A 24,960-nucleotide genomic window follows, 5' to 3' on the forward strand; every position below is an offset into this window, starting at 1 on the left:
CACCCAGGCTGGAGTGCAGTGGCGTGATCTCGGCTCACTGCAAGCTCCGCCTCCCGGGTTCACGCCATCCTCCTGCCTCAGCCTCTCCGAGTAGCTGGGACGACAGGCGCCTGCCACCATGCCCGGCTAATTTTTTGTATTTTTAGTAGAGACGGGGTTTCACCGTGTTAGCCAGGATGGTCTCGATCTCCTGACCTCGTGATCCGCCCGCCTCGGCCTCCCAAAGTGCTGGGATTACAGGTGTGAGCCACCGCGCCCGGCTGTATTGAACTTCTTTAAGCAAAAATTTTTTTTTTTTTTAATTAAAAAAAGTCTTTTTTTCACATTTGGAAAAATGTGATTTTTTTAAACATTAATTCTTGCATTCCTGAGATAAATTCTACCTTGTGAAGGTAGATTATATGTTTGAAAACATTGTACTTTTCACCAAGAAAAAATATGCAACCTGGCATGTTATTTTAGTGAATTTATAGTTATACTTTGCCAGATACCTTTTATTGTTTAAAAAGGACAGGGTTTATTTTGTTAATAGCTTTGTTTTTTTTTTCTCCTGCCTCAGCCTCCTGAGTAGCTGGGACTACAGGCGCCCACCACCATGCCCGGCTAATTTTTGTATTTTTAGTAGAGACGGGGTTTCACCTTATTAGCCAGGATGGTCTTGATCTCCTGACCTCGTGATCTGCCCGCCTCGGCCTCCCAAAGTGCTGGGATTACAGGCGTGAGCCACCGCGCCCGGCCTAATAGCTTTGTTTTGTTTCATAGATTCTATGCTAGAATTTATCATTTAATAGGGTTTTTCTTAAGTCATCTTAAACTAACCCCTTTAGCAAATTTTTCATGTTAATTACAGCAATACTTTGAAATTTTGTTTTCTGTTGGATATTCTTGCTGAAAATTATTATTTGTTGTACATAAAATTATGTGATTTAGAAAACATTGCCTCATGGAGATAAATTACTTTCTTTTCCAGAGATTCCAGACATTCTAAATGCAAGTAATCTGAAAACATTTAGGTGAGTCTGTCTTGTACTGTTTCCCTGAAGCTGTGTGTAAAGTACCTGACAGGTGAACTTTCTTCCCCTTAGAGTCTAGCTGGTAGAACTAAAAGAAAATCAGGGGTTTCTTGTAACCTTTTCTTTTTTATCAGACCAAGTAAGAATTTTCTGAAGTTGGGCTTACAGACAGTTGATCTGCACCGACAGGATAGTGACCTGGTGTGCTTTTTGTTTTTCAAAATAGTTTAAGATACATTGTTATAGTACCTCAAAGTATGTGATCTCACTATTCCTCCCCAGATTTATTTTTTTTGAAAAAGAAATAACAGCAACAGATGTGATGGCTCAGAGTCATATCCCCAGGCTGTTCTGTAGCAGCCTCTTTTGCAGAGAAGATGGTTATAGGAATGACTCCAGGGAACAGGTTAAGTCATCACGACCTGCTTTGTCCAGTGGTTTCTAGTTGTACTCTTTTGTAAACTGGGAAACTACTGAGTAGGATTTCGATTTTTTAGGTTTTTTTTTTCTTTTGTCAACTTTGATTTTAAATTCAGAGGTACATGTGTAGGTTTGTTACAAAGGTGTATTGTGTAATGTTGAGGATTGGAGTAAGAATGAATCCATTACCCAGGTAGTGAGCATAGCACCCAGTACGTGGTGTTTTTACGTCTTACTCCTTTCCCTCCCTCCGCTTGTGTTACCCAGTGTCTGTTGTTCCCTTGTTTATGACCTTGTGTACCCAATGTTTAGCTCCTACTTATAAGTGAGAAGATGTAGTATTTGGTTTTGTGTTTCTGTGTTAGTTCACTTAGGATAATCTTTAAAAATCCTAGAAGAAAACCTAGTAAATACCCTTCTTGATAGCAGCCTTGATAAAGAATTTATGGCTAAGTCCTCAAGCAATTGCAATAAAAACAAAGATTGACAAATGGGACCTAATTTCTGCACAGCAGGAGAAACTGTCAAGGGAATAAACAGACAACCTATAAAATGGGAGAAAATATTCTCAAAATTGTTTGTATTCAACAAAGGCCTAATATCTGGAATCTATAAGAAACAAATGAATCAAAAAGCAGTTTTTTAGTTTTTAAACATAGATTCTGTTTTATTAATCATTTTGGTCTTAACTAGACCATGTTGAGGGGTCTTATATTTAATGTTAATTGAAATTAGGTAAATTTAAATCCAGTCATTGTCTGTACTTTTGAATTCATTGAAACTAAATTAGCTTTAATAGAATTCATCTATCATGTTTAAGGTACAGTTCGATTTTGAGCTGATGTATAGCATGTATTTATAATTTAAGTATGTGGAGTTTAAGATTCTTTATATACCTTAATTTTATTTTGCCTGTAATCTTAAACATATAAATATGCTCTTTATTTCTAAAACAATATATCTTCCACCTCCTCCAAAGCCAGAAACAAGAAGAGAGATGAGTATAGCCTTCTGGTTAAGAGTTCAGTTCCCAAAACAATATTCACATTACTTCTAAAGTAATTAATAAAATACTGAGGTTGAAAAACTGAAAATTTTCCATTATAAGAATAATAGTTGATTACTGAAACTTAACTGGGATGTACTTCTGTGTGTGAAAAGGAAAACCTCTTCTGACTGTATTTTGGAGATTTGTCAGGTATGATACAGTTCCTACTTTTGATTGCAATTCTTGATCTGGGTAGCCTGAGAGAAGGAGATACTCAGGTTAGAGAGGATGAAAGAATAGAACAGCTTTCTAGTAATTTGTGCGTAATATTTTCCTTTAATGCTTTTGAAGTTTTGAATATGTAGGATCCTCAGAGTTTCAAAAATTTACTATCTCCTGTTTTTCCACGTTAACTCTTACCAACAGTCTGCACTCTTTTTTTTTTTTTTTTTCCTTTTGTCTAGGGAATGGGACTTTGATCTGAAGAAATTACCAAACATTAAAATGAGAAAAATTTGCACTAATGATGCAATTCCCAAGAAGTGCAAGAGGAAAACTGTTATAACTGTAGACCAAGATTTGGGGGAATTGGAACTAAACGATGAATCAAGTGATTCAGATGAGGAAATGACTGCAGTGGCCTAATTGTCTTCACTTGAATTGAAAATAAATAATTTGAGAGATTCAAATTATATTCATTGATTATGGTACCTAATTGTCAAGATATAAGAATTTGATACTGACATTCTCTTATATGATGAGAGTTTCATTTGCAGTTTCAAAAATGGTGTTATATATTTTAAAATGAAGATTGCTTTTCATTTACATTAAGTTGCTAAAATAGATAGACGTGATCTGCAGAAGTTGTTTAGTCTTCATCTGAATTTCGGGCCGGGAGGGAGCAATATCTAAGGACAAAAAATGTTTTGTTTTTCTTGTGTATTTATGATCACCTAATTTCACGTTTTGTGAAATGGACAGTAACCTGTTTCCTAAAAGATTCCTGTGGGTACTTTTTGAGCTGTGATAATAGCAAAATTGTTTTTCGGTAATAATATCACACTAATGCTTCTTTTAAACATTAAACCTATGTTCCTTTTTTACAAAATAAGGGAAAATGTGATAAGAAGTTTGTATACACTGGTGGATTATAGATTATTATTTATCTTTTGAACCAGAGTTAAATGGTAAAAGAAAAAAAAAATCAGTGATGATTGTCATGTTGATCTCCCACAATTAATTTATCTTTTGACAAAGGGGATAAAGAGTTTTAGTTTGGCTCCTTCTAATTGTATATTATTTTTTGCTTTTTTATTGTGAAAAGTGATAGGTTTTATTTGTGGAGAGAATTGAAGATTAGAGAACCGGTGATTTTAATTATGCTACTTTTTCTTCTAAGAGATAAATTGACATATAATTCAGTATTTTCAGTGCCATGAAAAACATGAATGTTGTATAATTTTCTTCCTCAAAAACTTTTTAAATGCAAGTATCCTTAGTATTTTTTTAAAAGAGCACAATGCAGGTGTATTTGAGTATTTTCAAGAAAAGAATAAAAACATTAATGCAGTATTAGGTTAACTGGATATCAACCAAGCCTCGTTAACAGTTAAAGTATTATAACTTTTTTTACTTCTGAAAATTAAAAATAAAATTTCTGCAATTTCACTTCTTACAATCCTAATTTTTTTTTAAAGTAACTTATGTTGATTAGTTAGTAATCTGTGTAAAAGTGTGGTTTTAGGATTACATGAGTAGTTAATGTCTGAAAGTTTCCTCCCCTCTCGCTTTTGCCTCATAGTCTTAAAATGGTTGTAAAAACTGAGTCATAAATTGCATTAAAGAGAATAAGAACTGCTTTATCTGGACTGACACTTAAAAGCCCCTACTGTTAGATGAATAACTTGTGAAAAATGACAGATTGTCCTCCTTCTTAAACATTTGTTTCTAGTTTCCCCTGTGTTGTCAAAGCAAAGATTACAACTAACAAGTTACACTGCTGGGAAACTAGAATAGGTAAGTATTTGTTTAATGAATGCATATAACATTTAGGACCGCAATAAGCATGTCACTCCTAGTTGGATCAAAGCAGCCTCAGAGATAACTTGTCTTTAGAGTGATGCTTAAGATGTTCTTACTCCTTGCCTGTTGAACATGTTCTTTCTGGGATGATAACTTGTGCTCCCTTCATCTAGACCACTTTTAAGTCAGTGGCATATTTTTGTAAGACGTCTTATAGTTCATGGCCATGGAACAAAGTAAAGGTAACTTATTTTTGTAAACTAGGGACTGGCAAACTTTTTCTTTGTAAAAGGCCAGAAAGTAAATATTAATATATTAGGCATTATAGGCCAAGTGTAGTTTCTGTTGCATATTCGTGTGCATATGTGTGTTGTTTGCCGCCCTTTAAAAATCTAAAAACCGGCTGGGTGCGGTGGCTCACGCCTGTAATCCCAGCACTTTGGGAGGCCGAGGCAGGTGGATCACTTGAGGTCAGGAGTTCGAGACCAGCCTAGCCAACATGGTGAAACCCCATCTCTACTAAAAATACAAAAATTTGCTGGGTGTGGTGGCACATGCCTGTAATCCCAGCTACTGGGGAGGCTGAGGCGGGAGAATTGCTTGAACCCAGGAGTCAGAGGCTGCAGTGAGCTTAGATTGTGCCACTGCACTCCAACCTGGGTGACAGAGTGAGACCCTGTCTCAAAAAATAAATAAGTAAAATAATAATATAAAAACCATTCTTAATTAATGGCCATACAAAATAGGCTAGGGGATTGACTTGCTTGTCATAATTGGCTGACCCCTTGTCTAAACCAATGAGCTGAACTTCCATGGACATAAGTTAATGATACATTTCCAAGTTCAGAGCAGCTGACTCACATCTGTGGTCTTTTTCCCTAATATCCTAGTTGCTTCCTTGCCGTACTGACAGAGGTGTCCCTTCAGGACCTTGCTTACCTCAAATAGAAGCTTTTTTCTATTCTTATTTTCCATATGCTTCAGGGGCAGGAGATTGGGTAGGTGTCCTTTTTACTCTACTGCCACTTCAGAATAATTTCTCCCTTAGGTCTTTGAAGTTCTGTTCTTGCCTTCTTTCCTTACTATCTTACCTCCCAGAAGAACCTTTTGCCCATTCGTAGAATACTTTAGCTCGTGGCCTCGTTTTCTTCTCCCCTGTAGCAATCATTTTAGTGATTCCTTGTGGATAACAAATAGTGGCTAACAAATATAACAACAGTATGAGTTTTAAGTTTTCCAGTCTTTTTCTCCATCCCATCAGAGGCCTCTCAGTGGTCACACCTGGATCCTTATCAGCACTTCCACTCTGTAGACCTGATTTTGAGTATTCCACTCTTCATTCACTGTCACCACCCCTCTTCATTGCTGAAGTTCTGCACTTTGACCTCACTCTCATTATGCATCATGTCTTATTGAGTTTAGCTTCAAGTTCATAGTTGCTTCCTTGCATATACCCTCAATTCCTTTGCCTCTGACTGTAGTTATTTCGCTTTCAGAACCCAAACCAAGTAACAGCTATGTTTCCTTCAGGCCTGTTCTCAGGCAGCTCAACATTGCTGAAGAATATCAAACAGACCATTTTCATACTGATGTTTGCAAATCTCAAGTGGATTCTCAGTACTGCTTAGTGATCTTATTATATTCCCCTACTAAGTTCATTTTCTAACTTTGAGAAAATTATTTTACTACTTTTTTATATTTTTTTCTAGCTTGACTTGAATACTAGCCTTCTCAATGTTCAACCCTTGGCTTTTTATACATCTTTGAGAAAACACAGATTACCAGTTTCTTTTGATTTAATGGATATATCTTTTTTTTTTCCTTTCAAAGGCAAATACTCCTACTTATGTTCTGTTTCCCACTCCTTATTTTCTCAGAAACTTGATTTTTCTAAGTTTTTCACGCAATTTCTCAGGCCAGAATTCTGCCTATAAAATCATCCTTCATTTTTCACTTTCTGTCCTCTATGCCTTCCCTCAATATACTTTAATTAGCGAGTATTTCTGATTCCACTTCCAAAGTGAAAATCAAATTGGCCCGTGTCAGGCAATCTCTACTTTTCATCCTTACCAAAGTCACCATGTCTTGCCTGTCCTATGTGCAGTAGCTTCTTAACTGGCCTTCTTGCCACTGTTCTTGCTCCTTTTGCCAGCACCCTGATGGCCTTGTGTATGTCCACTTGATCCACAGCTGGGCAGGGTTCTGCTGCGGATGACCTGACTGAGCCTTGGAAGACTGTCCTGTAATCTTCCCGGAACATGGGGATATGGAGGATATCATTTGCCTCCTGATCTTCTGGGAAGGAGATAGTGAGACAATTTGTCATCACCTGGGTTCTGATGAACTCTGAGACTCCACCTCGAGTCACTGTAGCATAACGCTGCAGCCTATAAAACTAATGACTCAAGATTGGTGCAAAAGTAATTGCAGTTTTTGTCTTTTTTTGTTAAAGTACTTTTAATGGCAAAAACTGCAATTACTTTTGCACCAATCTAATATAATACTTAGCTGCAACACATGGACTCAGCATCTCAGCAACAGAGTGCCCTTCCCCTTATGTAGCACTATCAGCTCATCTGGCCCCTTTTCTGTTTGTGTCTTTCTGTAGGACAAGACATATGGGAAGGCCGCACCTTTGCATCTTACTGTCTCTGTAAGTACAGTTGACCCTCCCTATCTAAGGGTACTGCATCCTTGGATCCAACCAACCACAGATGAAAAATAGTCCGGAAAAAAAAGTATGTACTGAACATGCAGAATTGTTTCTTGTCATTATTCTTTAAACAATACATTGTAATGACTATTTCCGTAGTATTAGGTATTATAAGTAATCCAGAAATGATTTTAAGTATACAAGAGGATATACATAGGTTATATGCAAATACTACACCATTTTTGTATCAGGGATTTCAGCATCCATGAATTCTGGTATCCGAAGGAGGTCCTGGGACCAGTCCTCCACACATACCGGGGGATGACTGTAATAAAGAGTCTTACAAGGACCTGTTTCTCTACTGGCCGAATCCATCAGCCTTGCTTGACATTTCCCATTCGGGATTTCGGTACTTACCATTCCCTCTGCCTGCATTGCCATTCCCCTGAGCTTTTGCAAGGCCGACAATAACTGAATTTTCTCTCTTCCTTTAGGTCTGAGCTTAAAAGTGTCTGCTCTATCTAAAGCATCTCTACTCCCACACCCTTGCTACTCTTGGTAATCGCTATCACAGCACCCACTTTAGGATCACTGGATACATAATGATAGTGATTAATGATCTAGGAATGTTTGCTATAATTTCTGGTGGTGAGGGAGGGTGTTAAGTTCAGATTTTGGGCAGGAGAGTTGGCTCATGTAATTAGCAGACTGGTAGAAAGCCCTGTAGGTCCTTAGAAGTTGGACATTTGGAAAGGACCTTGTTTTTCGCTGTCACCAAACCTCTTAGATTCTAATATCTTGCTTTTAATGTTTATTATCCATGCAATCATCTGAATCCGCTATTATCTCTGAATAGAAAAATGCTGTTATATTCTTATTTTTCTATATCCAAGACTTATTCTTGAGAAAATCCCTCTTTAGATTACATCGTGATTTCTCTTAAACTTTTTTTTAAAGCAGGTTTGAAAGTCCACATAGTTTATTTTCATTGGTTTCCCTCTGTTTGTGTATTTATTTGTACCATGTCATGAGTTAGTCAACGTAGGTTTGCTTTAAAATAATTATATATTCAGACCCTTGTAAAATCTTAAAAATGTATGCGTGGTTGGACGTTGCAAATACAAATATCAGTCTGTTAGGCAAAAAGTGTGGAAACCACAAGCAAGGTTTGCGTCACTTGTTTAATATACAAAGTCTTTCACAGATAATTATTTTCTTTTTCTTAATTTGCTTTAGTACACATGATTCACAAAACAGTAAATTGTTAATGCAAGAGAATTATGTAAAACCAAAATAGTACAAATGCCTAATTTCAAAAACTGCACACAGTTAAAATAATTTTTCCTCCTTTGTTTTAATGCAGTATCCAATTTCAAAATGGGCTTTCTTTAGATGTGGAGGAAACACTGCAGCCCAAAATAACAGTACTTCCTTTCAACTGTGTTGATATGTAAAATAGCACCATTGGGCTGACTTAGGAAAGAAAAAAGGTTTTCATCTTTCTTAATTAAAGTATTATATAACAACTATAATAATAATTATACTAATAACTTTTAAGAGCTGTACTCTGTTCTAAAATATTCATTTTCAAGGCAAGGAAGGGTAAACTATATGGGGCAGATGGAAGAATCTTCCCACCTCAGCCCCAGGACTCTTATAATTTCCCTTAATGGTGTCATTGCTCTAATGAGCTAATTTTCCTGCCAATGAATAGATGTTTTAAAGAGTACCCAAGGACCTTTTGTAAAACAAGATAAAATATAACTATGAGGTTGTCTCTCTGGGAACTATAATCACGTGTAGAAGCAGCGCAGAGTGAGAGTTAATGCTGGGGTGTTTTGAAAGACTCGTTCAGTCTACACCTATCTTCCTTCAGGTTACACACTGCTGTATCTCAGGTTGTTGGGCTCACTTTAGTTTAGATTTTGTTCATTTTTATTTTGTTTTTGTACTTAAGCTTAATTGCCTTTTGGGCTTTACTTTTTAAAAAATTGGAATTTCTTTCTTTTGCAATTTAATCTTTACTCCTGTAAGATAAGAGTGATAGTTCTTTAAAAAATTAACAGCATCAATGTCTGGTTTATGGTATTGATAATACTGAAGATTCATGATTGTAAAGAGCCAAGGTTTTTAACGCAACTGTAATTTCATTCTTCAATTTTAGTCCTTTTTTTCAATTCTGTTTTATTTCTTCCATGAGCAGGTAAACATGCCTCAAAATTTGCATTCTGTAGAGCAGTTCTTTTTGAAGGGTATAGTCAGTCTACAAAAAAGCGCTGCCACAAAACTAAATCGTTTTATTGTTTGAAAGGGCAAATGTTCCATTGCCACACAGAATGTAAAAAGAAAATAATCAACATTAGATTTTAAATGCGGGTAGTTATTTCAGATGTTTGAACCATAAACAACCATTGCTGAAAAGCTTCTTAAAAGCTTGAAATTCAGAACTTCAGGGTTTCAAAAAGTCAGAAGAATAGCAAAATCAAGTGTTGACTTTTAACCTGCCAGGAAACTATATTATTTTCTCATTTCAACAATGTCCAAGCCCATAAAAGTTAATTGCAAGAATTTAGGTATAGTTTTAAAATCCCATGTCCTCTTTTACTATTAATACAATAATGCTTACCTTTGCTTTTTATTCTAGACATATTTTCTTAGCGTTAAGTGTAGCCCTTAATAAATGAGGCTTTATTTTAGCCAATCATCCTCCACTGTGAAATCAGCCCTGCAACCTATCTTGTTTAAGTTCGTACAGAATTTAAACAATATTTTCCATGTTAATTAAAGTAAATAATTATTTTACTTTCAGAGCAAACAAAAGAGAAATCAACATTTCTTTGTTTGCTGATGTCTAGATGTTTTTCCCCGGGAATATCTATAAGCAGCATGTTGCCATTACTAACCCACAGGGAAAATGGATTAGTAAAAAGCTTAGGACAGTTAACAGGAAAATTGCATTAAGGTTAATCCCTTGGATATGGTGCCATGGTTAAATCACCCACAGATTTGTTATTCCTAAATGTATTTATCTTAAATATTTAAAATGGGCATTTAAGAGGAATTTAATATACAGTTTAATTTGTTTAAGGTCCACTGTTTTTTAAAACATTACTTATATCCTTATTTATACAGAATTTTTGGTTCCGTTTAGTTACCTCAACTTTGTTTTCCCTATGCTTATAACAAGTTTTAAGAAAGATGAGTTTTAAACCTTTTGTTTCCTGACTGAATACCTTAACGTTTTCCCCGCATATATACATGAATACACACACGCCATACACACACACAAAATCGACATTGTTTACCTTTTGTTTATTTCTAGTAATCAAGACTATTTGGACTCAGTGTCAGCCACTACTAATATTCATACCATCTTTCTCCTCATTTAAAGGTTTTTTTGTTTTTTTCCTTTTTCCTATGATCTGTGAAGAACAAGCACACAGATAATTACAAAGTGCATCCATGTGATACCCAGATTTGTGCAATGTGATACTCATGCTTTGGTTCTTATGGCCATCATTGCCTTTTCATGTTAATAAATAATGACAGCTAACAAAAATAAGTCACCTTTTTTAATGTAGGATGTCTTTGACAGGCTACTATATCTATAATCATCATTAATCTAGCTCACTGCAATGTCATTCACACATCATCAATCAGTTTTACATGAATATGCAAAGAACACAATAATCAACTGTCAAACCTGAACAATTAATTACTTATCACAGAATCTGTTGAATATTTTTGCTTTCTAACGGAGCAAGGGAAATCCTGTCAGCTTTTAAAAGTAAGGGCTAGATTCTTAGTCATAATTACTCATCATCTGTCAAGTTGACACCTCATGGATGAAATAAGCCTTACACATTTGATTTAATAACAAAAATAGGTAATTTTATCCCCCTATTGTAAGTACTTCATAGTAAGAAATTAATTTCACAACTTTGCTACAGGCAGATTGTTTTATCTTTCTATACTTTTGGATTTTTACCCTTTAGAGATGTGAACTTCATCTGACTTTAAAATGAGGACACTTAATTTAATTTAATGCTTTTAAAAATCATAACTTTTGTGAGACTTTGAAATAAAATAATGAATTAAACTGTTTTGAAATATTCAACTGTTAAATAAAGCAGAAGCTTAGTCTCTAATTTTACGGCTGTGCTATCCAATATAGTTAATTCAAGTTGAAGTGTGCTTTTAAATTACCAACTGGATTTTGAAAACTTGGTTCAAGAAACAGATGTAAAAACTGTCAATCAATTTTTATATTGATGACATGTTGAAATAACATATATAGTGTTAACTTTTTAAAAAATCAAAATTCATTTTAACATTTATTTTTACTTTTTAAAATGGGGCTACTGGGAAGTTAAATATTTGCATCTGTGGCCTGCATTTGTGGCTGTTGTGTTTCTATTGGACAGCACGGTATTAGAGGAACCAGATAAAAATATAAGACCCGATAACTGAGTTCTGTGGGTATTTAACAGAGCTAATTATATCCGAACATTTTCTGAAAATCTTTTGCATGACTTAAACATAATTCCAAATATCAATGTCTTCAAATGTATATTGCATCTATTTAAAAAACATGCATCTGTCAAAATAACCAGACTCCACTAAACCATAAAAATCTGTTAGCTGTCAAAGCATATCAAAATATGCATCCTCCAAGTTCACGTCCAATATGACTTAGGGATAATGCAGACAATTTCAGGCTTAAAACCAAATATGTTAGTTATTTCCAGATGAGACAGTTAACATTACAAGGCCCTAGAAGTAATACACATTGCAATTCAAGTCTGTATTCTTGAACTTTTCCCCTGTTAACTGTGAAGAGTATCATGGGTCCATTTAATCTTTGATTACTGCCTAAAAGCATTCATTGCCCCAGTAGTTCTTAATTGTCTTAGAAATCATTCTCTTGCAAACTTCACATTTCCATACATACTTTACGCTGTTACTTCATGGGCTCCTGGGCATTTGGTGTGTTTTTCTCCTTTCCTCTTTGAACAAAGTCAGGAAAAATGTGTCAGTAGGAGAAAGGAGGAGCTGAAGGGAGTAAATAATTCAAGATCACTTCTGTCATTTGTAGTGGCTGAGGGCTAGAAAGATATTCTTCGGTGAAGAAACTCCCAACAGGTTCCATCAAACTGATACAACTTCAGGGGGGCCACCCTCTGCAGATGGCAGTGAATTTGTACCTGTTTGTGGTACAGGCACTACCACAGCATCTTTGATGTCTGTGTTTACATTGCATGAGAAGTTCTTCTCCAGTTTTTTGGCAGTGTCTGGGCAATTTTGTACAAAGATCACACGGTTGTAGGCCTTCAGCCTGCGCCACAACTGAACGTAGACTTTACACTGTACGTACATGAAGACAAGACCTCCTGTGAAGCCAATGGCTACCACAACCAGTTTTGTCCAAAACGGCCATTCAAGGACACCTTTGAAATGAAAAAGAGAAAATGTTATCACCAAGTTGTCCTCAGTGGATTTGGTCAGTTTTTTTTTCTATGCCCCTTCAAAAGCCCATGCTTGCCTTCTAGCTTATGTTAACAGGAATATATTGTTCATAACTAGAAAGAATTATAATCTGAATTGGCTTAATTCCTTTTGAGTATCCTACATGTATTATCAAAATTGTATATCAGGACATTTTCTCACCTATCACTGTCAAATCTCTTATTTCTCCTAGCATCAAGTACCTATCATAATTATCAGATATGTTAGATTTTGGACATTTGGACACTGACATTTATCCCTTATAGCTAAACTTTTAAGGAAGGATGGTGAGCATAATGGAAGAATCAGAGTTTAAAATCCTTTTAAGAAGATGAGGTATAGGTACATGTATGGGTTTGTATGTACAGGTCTTCCCACCCTCATTTATTTTAAAATGTAAAAGGAAGGAGAAAGGAAGAAGGGAGATGGGGAGGAGTGAGAGGGAGAGGAAAGAAAAAGCTGCCACATCTCACCAGAGAGAGAATTCCTGAGTACAAACATGCAAAAGATTTAGGATTTTAGCCATTTGTTTCATAAATCATATTTTGTTATTGAGAACCATCACACTTTTATAGATGTCTATATTTTCTCTTAATTTCCATCACTATTACTAGAAATAGGCTTTCTTTTGTAAATATAGTTTTTAAAATTATTTCACAGGCATTTCAGTGACTACAACAGTATTTAGGTAATACATAATTATGAATGTTAAATATATGAGGGTCAAGAGTGTTAAATATATGAGGGTCAAGTGGTCCTCTTGCCCACATTAGGATGGTGTGGGGGATAATAGCTGTCTTCCTGTAAGTGAAAAGTTGTGAAGTAGAAAAATATAGCTCAGTATGGCTCAATACGGCGCAACAGGAAGGGATGGTAGAAACGTGTAAAAACCACGGTAATTGAGAGTCTGTGATTTGACTTTGGATTTTTATTTACTTATAACAGTGAATAGAGTTATAAGAAATATCCTATCTATATTTTGTAGTAGTGACGTTTGCTTTATGCTTATGGAAGCAAGCAGAAATCATGCCTTATTTCCATCATGATGAAGCACCTTGTACCCTAAGATTAACCAAAAATAACAGTGTTACCCTGTCGATTTCTGGTCCCAAAATAATGAAACATTGAGTATTATATTCCCAGATCCCCAACAAACACCATTTTATTCTTGACTTTTATTTAGCTCATGTTGCAAGATCTTTCTGGTTATGATCATCATGTAATAAGATTTTGTTTTTTCTCCATGAACAAATTAATGCAAACTTAGTAATCATGGTAATCTTCTTTATAGTTTTCTTTAAATACCTGTTATATTTTTCACTTGCTTATCCAGTTTTTCTGAAGTCTGACTCCCTTGAGCCATTGCAAGTAAACTCTTTTTCTTTTTTTTTTTTTTTTTTTTTTTTTGAGACGGAGTCTCGCTCTGTCACCCAGGCTGGAGTGCAGTGGCGCGATCTCGGCTCACTGCAAGCTCCACCTCCCGGGTTCACGCCATTCTCCTGCCTCAGCCTCTCCGAGTAGCTGGGACTACAGGCGCCCGCCACCACGCCTGGCTAATTTTTTGTATTTTTAGTAGAGACGGGGTTTCACCGTGGTCTAAATCTCCTGACCTCGTGATCCACCCGCCTCGGCCTCCCAAAGTGCTGGGATTACAAGCGTGAGCCACCGCGCCCGGCCTACTCTTTTTCTTTTCAAAATGCTTTGGCTCTGACTCCTCTGACTCTTCCTTTGAAATTTTTGGGGAAAAAATGTTCTCTGATCTTAAAAGGGATTGTAAGAAAACATGAAAAGCTTCTCACTGTTGTTGATGTTTCATTAATTTGTTACTCTGTTTGGCATTGTCAATTTAAAATAAATTTCTATGCCTCTTTCAGCAATCACATCTGAACTTAGTTTTTGAGTAGATTAAATATATGCAATCAAATTTATTAGAACCTTTACCGGTAGCAAAGGTAAATTTTTTCTAACTCCTAATATGCAAGGACTTCTTTATGACTTGAATAACTCATAGTAGTCATCATCTTGAATATTTACTTAATCCTAATGGAAATAATACTTCAAAATATCATTGGCCAAAGCTCACACAGGAGAAATAAGAGATCATTACAGTGGCAGGTGTAATTAATAGGCAGATAATTAAATATCCCTAGATCTATTAAAGAAATTAAATCAACAATAACCTTTCAGAGCAGAAAGCACCAAGCTCAAATAGTTTTACTAGTGGATTCTACCAAACATTTAAAGAAGAAATGACATGAATGTTCTACAGTCTTTTCCAGAAAATAGAAGAGAGAATACTTCCTAACTAATTGGGTGAGACCAGCTTCGGCAAAGACAGTTACTATGAAGAAAAGTTATAGGCCAGTATCTCTCATGAACAGATACAAAAATTCTCAACAAAATATTAGCAAATTGAATTCCACAATGTATAAAAACAGTTACACACTACAGTCAATAGAGATTTATTCTAGGTATGCAAAGTTTGTTCAACTTTCAGAAATCAATGTAATCACATCAATTAGCTAAAGAAAAATGTGAATATATCAATAAGTGCAGAAAACACATTTGACAAAATATGACAATCATGATAAAAACTAGGAACGGAAGGGAATTTCCTTAATGGGATAAAGAACATAGAAAACCTATAGCTGACATAATGCTAAGAAACTAGATGCTTTTCCCTTAAGATCAGGAAGAAGACAAGGATGTTCCTTCTTACCATGCCTATTCAGCATCACACTGGAAGTCTTAGCTAATGCAATGAAACAAGAATAATAAAAGATGATTGGGAAAGAATAAATAAAACTATCTTTGTTCACAAACGATATGCTTGTCTATGTATAAAATCTCAAAGAATTGATTGTTTTTTTAAATAGGTGATTATGACAATGTTGCAGGATACAAAGTTTTACAAAAAGTCAATTGCTTTCCTATATATAGAGCAATAAACAACCAGAATTTGAAATTAAAAACATAAGCCCATTTACATTTGTGCCAACAAAACAAAAACAATGACAACAACAAAAACCTTAGGTGTAAACCTAACAATATGTACAAGATTTATGTGAGAAAAACTATAAAGCTATGATGAAGGAAATAAAAGAATATCTGAATGAAATAAGATGTTCCACATTTATGGGTAGGGAGACTTAATATTATTAAGATATCTATTCTTCCCAATTTGATCTACAGATTCAATACTATCCCATTCAAAATTCCAGCAAGTTATTTTATGGATATTGACAAACTGATTCTAAAGTGTATATGGAGAGCAAAAGACCAGAATAGCCAACACAATATTAAAGTGGAAAAATAAAGTTTTTGAAAACTGACACTATCCTTGATTACCACCACTATGGTGATCAAGACAGTGTGATATCAATGAAAGAATAAAGAAATAAATCAGTGAAACAGAATAGCCCAGAAATAGACTGATACAAATATAGAAAACTGATCTTTAACAAAGGAGCAAAGGCAATTCAATGGAGAAGGGATAGTCTTTTTAACAAATGGGTGCTGGTATAACAATATCTGCATGCAAATAAATGAGTCTGTAAACAGACCTTACATTTTTCACAAAAATTAACTCAAAATGGATTATAGAACTAAATGTAAACTGTGAAACTATACAGCTTCTAAAAGATAAGAAAATTTAGGTGACCAAAGTATGATCTGTGAAGAGAAAAATTTATCAATTGGACTTTATTAAAACTAAAACCTTTTGCTCTGAGGAAGTCACTGTTAAGAGAATGAAAAGACAAGCCACAGGAAAAAATATCTGCAAAACATACTCTGAAAAAGGGATTTGTATCCAAAATATACAAAGAACTGTTAACATTCAATGATAAGAAAATAACCTAATTACAAAATGAGCCAAAGATTTGAACAGATATGTCATCAATGAAGATAAACAGATGGTAAGATTATCAATATATGTGATTAGAGAATTGCACATTTAAACAAGATATTATATACCTATTAGAATGGCTAAAGTTTTAAAAAAGAACACTGAAAACACTGAACGTTGGAAAGGATGTGGAACGACAAGCAGGAATTCTCATTCATTGCTGATACGTATGCAAAATGGTACAGTCACTTTGGAAGACAGTCTGGCAGTTTTTTACGATGGTAACCACAAGCTTTTCAAATGATACATTATACTTATTCAAATGAACAAAAACTTATGTTCACACAAAAACCTGCACACAAATGTTTGTAGCAGCTTTATTCATGTTTGTTCAAAGCTGGAAATACCAAGTTGTCTTTCAATCTGTGAATGAATAAACTGTGATACATCCATGTAATGGAGTATTATTTAGTGATTAAAAAGAAATGAGCTATCAAGCTACAAAAGGACACAAAGGAACCTTAAATGCATATTGCTAAATGAAAGAGGTCAGTCTGAAAAAGCTACATATGGCATGATTCCAACTGTATGACATTCTAGAAAAGGCAAAACTGGAGATAGTAGGATCAGTGTTTGTCAACAGTTTAGGGGGAGAAAGGAAGGGATGAATAGGTGGAACACGGACTTTTTAAGGCGGCAGCACCATTCTGTATGATTCTGTAACGGTGGACACAGGACATTACATGTTTTTCCAAACTCAGAACTGTACAACACAAAGAGTGAACCCCAATGTAACTATGGACTTTAATAATAATGTAAGAATATTGGCTCCTCAGTGGTAACAAATGTACCATGTTGAGGCAAGATGTTAATAACAGGAGAAACCTTGTGTATGTGCAGGGTGGTATGTGGGAACTCTCTCTTTACCTTCTTTGTAATTTTTCTGTTAACCTAAATCTGCTCTAAAAATAGTCTTTTATATATAATAGATTTATATATATATTTATATATATTAGCTCCTTACTTGAGATTAGTTCCATGAATTCATCTCTTTGTCTAGGTCAGTTTATAGAATTTCTTCGAGTAAGAGATAGGTTCTTGAGCATTTAAGTATTTGGAAATTGGTAATGTATGCATGATATATTTATGGAAACTATTGCACAAAAACACTCCATTTCTTTTTAGCCATGCCTAAGGGAGTTTATTGGGCCTAAAATTTGCTGCAGTCCTGCACAATAAATGCTCATGACCTATACCTCTATTTATTTTATCGTCATCCTCAGCTGCCTGATTTCTCTCATCCAGTGCCTTTCTTAGTAAACTTTATCCGAAGTCCTATCTGGGTAGCTGTTTTCCAAACATTGCACATCCTAATATAGGTTCAAGCTTTAGCACATGCTATTCCTCTGTCTAGAGTGCCGCGCTCTTTACAGTAAACTTCTACTAATCTTTCAGAACCCACTCCAGGGAGAAAAAGGTGCAATCTGTCATGAGGTTGGCAAACACAGCATTTGTTCCCTAATTACTACCAACACTCTTTCCTGCTAATCCCTATGATAGCTTCATGGTTCCCAACACCACAATCTAGGTCAACTTCTGGAGTTGGCATGAGAAAAAACCTTTTTGCCATCTGGCCCAGAGGAAGAAGATGCTTTTTCACAATATTGCAAATTCCCTACATCGTAGTCCAGGAGAAACCCTATTAATGTTAACTAATTAAATGCTGTTGTTTGGAGTAAAATAGAGTAACTCTGAACTTAATAAAACTAGGAGAAAGACTAATGGTTTCATGTCTCTCTCTACCCAAGTCACTATTTAAAAAAATTAATTAGTGTATCATGGAGTTAAACTCTTTGAAGGAACAAATTCAATTATCAATATATTTACTTAAGAGAAGATGCTAAAAGATGTTAGAAAACAAATCGTCAAGAAAACAGACCTTTGATTTTAGAAACTTTAGAGTACAAAAATGGACTATACCAGGCATTTATCATTGATCAGTGTCTATTAGTCATATATAAATGTTTCCATGGTCCCTTTCTCCTATAGACTTCTTTGATCTTAAGGATAGGATTTTCAAAATAAAAGAATGCTACCTGGATTTGATTTATTTATACAGACGCATTTGCAACCAACACGTGTTCGATAATAGCACTGTTGTTATCTAGTGATAATAGTGGTACTACATCATATATTCCAATACTCTTCAGAAACATTTTCATTTTAGGATAAAAAATACAGAAATAATTACATAAAATTATGAGATGAATTGCTTTATACTTATTTATAAATTTCCCAAGTAACTTATAGACAAATATAATACTTTAAAGTAGTAATAATAATTGTTGACCATTAGTGCAACTTTTAAAAAATGTTGTTCTACTTCGACGGCACTAGTTCCTCATCTAAAGATTTCACAGTGTCGTTCATAATGAAACATACATTCCACAGTTTTAACATATTCTAGGTATTCCTACATATATTATTCATTTTTGGAAAAAAAATTGAGGGGAGTATATAAAAGAATCATTTTTCTTATAAAAAAGTTTTTAAAGAAAATACCAGGCTGATACAATAAAAATTGTTTTGTTCTTGATTTTTCTGGTGTTCCAGCAAAATAACTGAACTAAAAATTCAGAGTTCAAAGGCCTTTAAAGACGATCTATTTCAATTCTCTCTTCTCCCCCTTTTGCTATTTCATGCCAAAGGTGAGATTATTACCCAATTATCTTGGCCTAGTAATCTTTGATAGTGTTGAAATTTGAATTGTGTATTGCATGGAAATAGCAGTTAACTTGCTATTTTTATTTAAAAATACTCCAAGGCAAAGTCTTCATAAGTGATTTAAGGAGTTCTGAAGAATAATCAGGAGTATGTGATGATTCTAATAGTCCCAGATAAGTGGCAGCACACATTTATACATGGCTGGACTCCTGTGTCCATTTTTCCTATATGCTAAGTAACATGGTGGCATCAAATGGTAGAAATAAAAAGAGCTAAATTATTCTCTATGCAGAGAGTCCATGCATTTGGAATATAGAAGGGCTTTTTTTTTTTTTTTCTTAAGTTCCTACTTAGCTGTCTTCATCTATGCAAGGAGAACAATCATCTGAAACACTGACTCAGTGTAGACCATAGGTTCACCACTGGGGGCAGTTTTGTTCTCTGGGGGACACTTAGCAATGTCTAGAGACATTGTTGATTGTTGTACCTGGAGTGGGGTGCTACTGACTTTTATTAGAGGCCAGGGATGCTGCTAGACGTACTACAATGCACAGGACAGCACCTTCCAACAAAGAATTATTCAGTTCATAATGTCCATAGTGCTGAGGTTGAGAATCCCTGCTGTGGGAGACAGTAACTTATGTCTCTTTATTGGGAATTTGCAGAAAGGATTTGGAATATGAGTGAGACATCTTGCAGTTCTCCAAATTCAAAAGGATTTTTGCTGTAAACTATTATATTAAGCAGTAGTTTCAATGTGTTTAGAAAGCTTTAATCACAGACAGACTGGAGATGAAATGTGCTTTATTTCCCATTTTTAGGGAAATTCTCATGGACCACATCCAGTTTTCTCCTCTGCTTAACCAAACTAGCAGCTGTTCCTCATACATGCCTGGAGGTTTTCCATTTCTGAGCCTTTGTCTCCGGTCTTTTTTCTTTGTGTTTTGCTTCCTTACTTCTGTGTGTCTACTTGTCCCACAAAACCCATCTTAGAGGTCATTTCCAGCTGGAAATAAGTTTTCCCACTGTTCCACTTCCATGTTATTTCTCCGTGTGCAGTATGAGCTCACTTTCTAACATAAGCATTTTTACTGTGTCATGCTATAATCTTGACAAGCACAGAATTTGTCTGGGCTGGACTTTGTTTTCCATAGTTCCTTGCTCAGTAGGTATTTCAAGGATAAATGAAAGCTTTTACAACCCCTCTTCACTGTCAGTAAAGCTGTGCTTTAGATGGTGGACAATCTAAAGAAAAGTCCACTCACGTTTCACCTCTCTTTCCAGAAACAGTGACCAAAGCCTATAATATACCTGGGAATCTGGGCCAGGGGGAAACAGTTGCCATTTTCTTTGCCCTTTTTGGGAGACTCAGCCTGATCCCTCCACTTTCCTTCCCAAGGTATCTCTGAATCAGTTTCCCCTGCCCACACCATCCTTTAATATGTTCCTGGAAAGTCAAATCTCCCACAAAACCCCTCCATTGAATTTAGAGTGCAGAGCACCCCAACCCCCACATACAAAAGCCATCTAAGTACAAACTCACTGTCCAAATGACTATCTTTGACAGCCTGCTCTTTCTCTTGCCTTCAAGTAAGTGCACACGATTTTCGTTTTCTATAAAATAAATTACTGTTGAGTAGTTATAAGGATTGTATCTTGGAAAACTCACTTTAAGGATATCTTGAGAGGAGATGCTAAAATGGGGCTAAATGGATTTTTCAAGAATGTTTTCATCAGGAAGATGTACTTGCCTGCTTTTACTGAGACACAGCCAATTGTCTTCTTACATTCTGTTAGACTAGTCAGTTTCTATGCTGTCGTTAGCAAAGACAAAAGAATGTACACCACAAAAAAGGACAATGATAGAGAAAGGAAGGCACTAAATCTTTTCCCTGGGCATCCTATGTACAATTCAAGGTATCTTTGTCCTCAGTCATATATAAAGCTGTATCCTGCACTTCAAAATGCCGGGAGCACAAAGTTGTTTCTATTTGCCGATTTCGCAGAGGAATTCGGAAAATCTAACTTAGGCAATTCAAGCATCTGCTCATTTCTCTGAGGCCCAAGAACCCATCTCTACTTCTGTCTTTGTGTCTGGAATCCTTCTGCAGGAGTTTCTGTAGGTTTAGTAATAAACTCTCTGCCCATCTTTACCTCTCAAGCATTAAGAGCAAACATTTCTTGGAAATTCTTGGACAGCAATTAAAAGAGCAGGCATTCTCTCTACCACCATTTTCTGAGGAAATAGAAAGCTACTCTAGTCTCTCATATTAACTTTAATTGATTCATTCACATTCCATATTATGCTAATCCCACAAGGAAAAGCACTAAGTTCTCAGTCTCAATATTTTTGTTGATTTAATATGATTATTAAAGTAAATTCTTCCAGGCCTCCTTTTTACAGTCGCATATATGTGATCTGGTACTTGCAGGCTGCAGCATCCTCCAGGCCATTCCAAAACAATCAACATGCGAATAGGTTTTCCAGGAAAGGCTTAAGATAGTTTGTAGTCTTGCCCTTCAATGTGATATTGAAAAGTTCACAAATTAGAGTTAAAGGAATCAAAATGCTGCAGCCTTAAAGTCTAGTGCCACCAGAACCAGAAATTTCAGTCCACAGTTTATAGGGAAATTTATATTTAAAGAGCGAGTGAAAACACTTTAGACAAAGAAAAGCAGATGGACTTCACAGCTCATTCTAGACTCTTGGGAGTCTGATTCTGGACAAGATTATTTTTAGCAAGGCAGAGAAGGAAACTGGGATGTCCAGGTTAAAAGTAATAGTATTTAAAAAACTTGAATGAAAAGGCAAAAATAAAGTAAAACTTATAATTTTTTTTTTTTTTCATACACACACAAAAATCCCCCACATCTTCCTAATTCTGTACTCTATTGGAGTTGGGTCAGAAGACACGGATTGGGTTATCCAAGAGCATTTCCCCACCAGGAACCTGAGAATTAAGCATTAGTTATAAACAGGACCTCTGCAACGGACTGACTTTTTCATCTCTTTCCTGGCTAAGGAATAGCCAAATCCCCAAATGATTCAGACTTCTGGTTAATTTCTTTGCAGCCCATGCCCTAAGAGGATTTCCCTTATTATGGTTAATGGATTCTCAAGAGTGGTTTTCCTGTGCAAAATCTCCACTTGTTTTTGAGGGTTATGGATTTTATTCTGAAGAACCCTATTCCTAAGAATCTACTTCAGTCTTTACATCTTTATCCACCTAAACTCAGATAGCTGTTTCATTTCCTTGAGGTATTAGGCCTGTTCTGTTATTTTCTTTGGTTTCAATTTCTTTATCCTTGATAGCTTGTTTCAATAATAGCCCCTGATTGGCTCATGCCTCCCTGTAATCCTGTCCTGGGATATCCCATCACCTGTTGACACTGGTCTTGGTCATATGACCTGCTTTAGCCAACAGGATAATAGGAAACATAACTCAATCAGAAACTTTAAATGTGTTTGCAGATGGTGATTTCACTCTCTCCTGATGCTTTTTTTTTTTTTTTTTTGTGAGACAGGGTCTTGCTTCTGTCACCCAAGCTGGAGTGCAGTGGTGTGATCTCAGCTCACTGCAACCTTTGCCTCCTGGGTTTAAGAGATTTCCTGGCCTCAGCCGCCTGAGTAGCTGGGACTACAGGCATGCACCACCATGCTAAGTTTTGTATTTTTAGTAGAGACAGAGTTTCACCATGTTGGCCAGGCTTGTCCTGAACTCCTGACCTTAAGTGATCCGCCCACCTTGGCCTCCCAAAGTGCTGGGATTACAGGCTTAAGCCAACACACCCAGCCTGGGATGGTTTTTATACAGCTAAAGCCAACTGATACATTACTTAAAATTGGAGGTAATAGTATCTACCAATTTCATATGGTTGTTAGTGTGGATTAAACAAATTAACAGTGCCTGACACATAGGAAGTATAAATATAAGTTTTCATTATTGTTATTATCTGTGTGATTTGAACGCTACACACCTTCGGCTGATTCAGCTGTAGGTTAAGAGTGGAGATTTCACATGTGTCTACCAGTAAGATCTTTCTAACTTCACTGTGTTATAAGTTTAGGGTGTCCCAGCTTGACTCAAGGTAAGCTTCTCTCCAGAATCACAGAGGAAGTCTAGTTAGTTGTCAGCCAGGCCACTGGCATTTAGTCATAGTGTGTCTCTGAGCGTCTCTTGCAGTTACAATTCCCTTCGTCAGGAGAAATGCTCAGAAATCCCATCAAAAAATAAACTAAAACATCCTTAAATGCTTAAGTAGCAATTATGTATATTGTATTTGTTAGGAAATATTTCTGCCAACCTTTCAGACCACAGTGACAATGGCTTATCAGCTGGAGTTTATCTACCAGATCCTTTTAGACTCATTTACTTTCCAGAAATACTGTTTCTCTGAAAATATATTTCCTTTGGTAATAGAATGGGGTCCCGGTTCCTCTCCCCTGAAGGCACAGGGGCATACCTGTAACATCTCACTTTTCTATTTTCTCTTTAAGTCAGATTGGGTAAAGCAGAAGCTCCCAGGTGGGCATTTATAATACAGTTGGAGATCAGGCAAATTGCTTATTTTCTCATCTATAAACAGTGATCTCTAAGGTCACTTCCAGCTTTGAAATTTGATTTCTCAGAGTATTCTGCAAATGTTATATAGGAGATCATGCGACTGGAGACACCTAGAGTATGTCTAAAAGCTTTTTTAAATCACCAAGCAGCAGAAGAGAACCTGTTTCACTTAACAGTGACAGTGGCTGTGTGTATTTACAGAAAGCATCTTACTGTAAGTTGGAATATTTTGGCTGGGTGCTTAGGGTATGCAGAACTATAAAGTGTATGTATAAGGAAGGGTGTGTGTGAGTGGCTGTTGTGGCCTTGGGGTTTCAGAGGGGAGCTGGTTTTCTTCTTTACTTTTATCCTGGTTGCTTCTCTCCAGTTGGGTAGATTATTAAACAACAACAACAAAATTGTTTCACATATTTATAACCTTTTTCTTAACTTGTTTTAATGGTAATATTCACCATGAGTAATTATGTGTCATATATGTACATTATTTATATAGACATGTTTCAATCTATTTGATGCAAGGTAAAGTTCATGTTGTCTGAATAATAAATCATAGAAATAACTTTTAGCAGCTACTCACTCCAACCTTGGTAGTTTTACAAATGAAAAAACTGAGCTTCAGAGTGATTAATCATTGTATTGAAGATAACTAGGCTGGGCACGGTGGCTCACGCTTGTAATCCCAGTACTTTGGGAGGCTGAGGTGAGCAGATCACTTGAGCCCAGGTGTTCAGGACCAGCCTGGGCAACATGATGAAACCTTGTCTCTACAAAAAATACAAAAAATTAGCTGGGCACGGTGATGCCCACCTGTAGTCGCAGCAACTTGGGAGGCTAAGGGAGGAGAATCACTTGAGCCCAGGGAGGGGGACTGAGGGAGGATGTTGCAGTGAGCCAGGATCGCACCACTGCACTCCAGCCTGGGCGAGAGGAGTGAAATCCTGTCTCAAAGGAAAAAAAAAAAATAACTAGTCAGTGACCAAGGGAGAGCTAGAACCCTGGTCTTCTGACAACTAGCTCAAGCCAGTGTTTATTCTTTTTGGGTTGTTCTCATCTGCTGGAGTCAGCCACAGCCAGCAAACATTTTTTGAGCCTCTACTAACACCAAGTATTTTCTGAATAATGAGGCAAGGCCTCTGCTCTGGAGGAGCTTGGAAGCTTGGGAGTGAGTCTGCCATGAAAACAAAGTCAATTTGTTATTCTAGTCCTTTATGTATACATTGTAA

At 36.1% G+C, this 24,960-nt stretch overlaps 2 protein-coding genes across 4 annotated transcripts in view; one reads left to right on the forward strand and one right to left on the reverse strand.

Moving 5' to 3' along the window:
- TMA16 (translation machinery associated 16 homolog) overlaps positions 1 to 4,279 on the forward strand; it is a 30,612-nt gene extending 26,333 nt beyond the window's left edge. Inside the window, exons 6-7 of the mRNA XM_055276315.2 lie at positions 971 to 1,013; positions 2,886 to 4,279. Coding sequence (XP_055132290.1) covers positions 971 to 1,013; positions 2,886 to 3,066 — 224 coding nt within the window. The 3' untranslated portion in view covers positions 3,067 to 4,279. The remainder of the gene's footprint in view (positions 1 to 970; positions 1,014 to 2,885) is intronic.
- Positions 4,280 to 10,389: 6,110 nt separating this feature from the next.
- MARCHF1 (membrane associated ring-CH-type finger 1) overlaps positions 10,390 to 24,960 on the reverse strand; it is an 864,354-nt gene continuing 849,783 nt past the window's right edge. For all 3 annotated transcript variants that reach the window (XM_063638342.1, XM_055276314.2, XM_063638341.1), the window contains one exon: positions 10,390 to 12,543. In XM_063638342.1, the coding sequence (XP_063494412.1) occupies positions 12,245 to 12,543 (299 nt within the window). In that variant the 3' untranslated portion in view covers positions 10,390 to 12,244. The remainder of the gene's footprint in view (positions 12,544 to 24,960) is intronic.

Source organism: Symphalangus syndactylus, chromosome 4 (genome assembly GCF_028878055.3).
Source record: "Symphalangus syndactylus isolate Jambi chromosome 4, NHGRI_mSymSyn1-v2.1_pri, whole genome shotgun sequence".
Taxonomy (NCBI): domain Eukaryota; kingdom Metazoa; phylum Chordata; class Mammalia; order Primates; family Hylobatidae; genus Symphalangus; species Symphalangus syndactylus.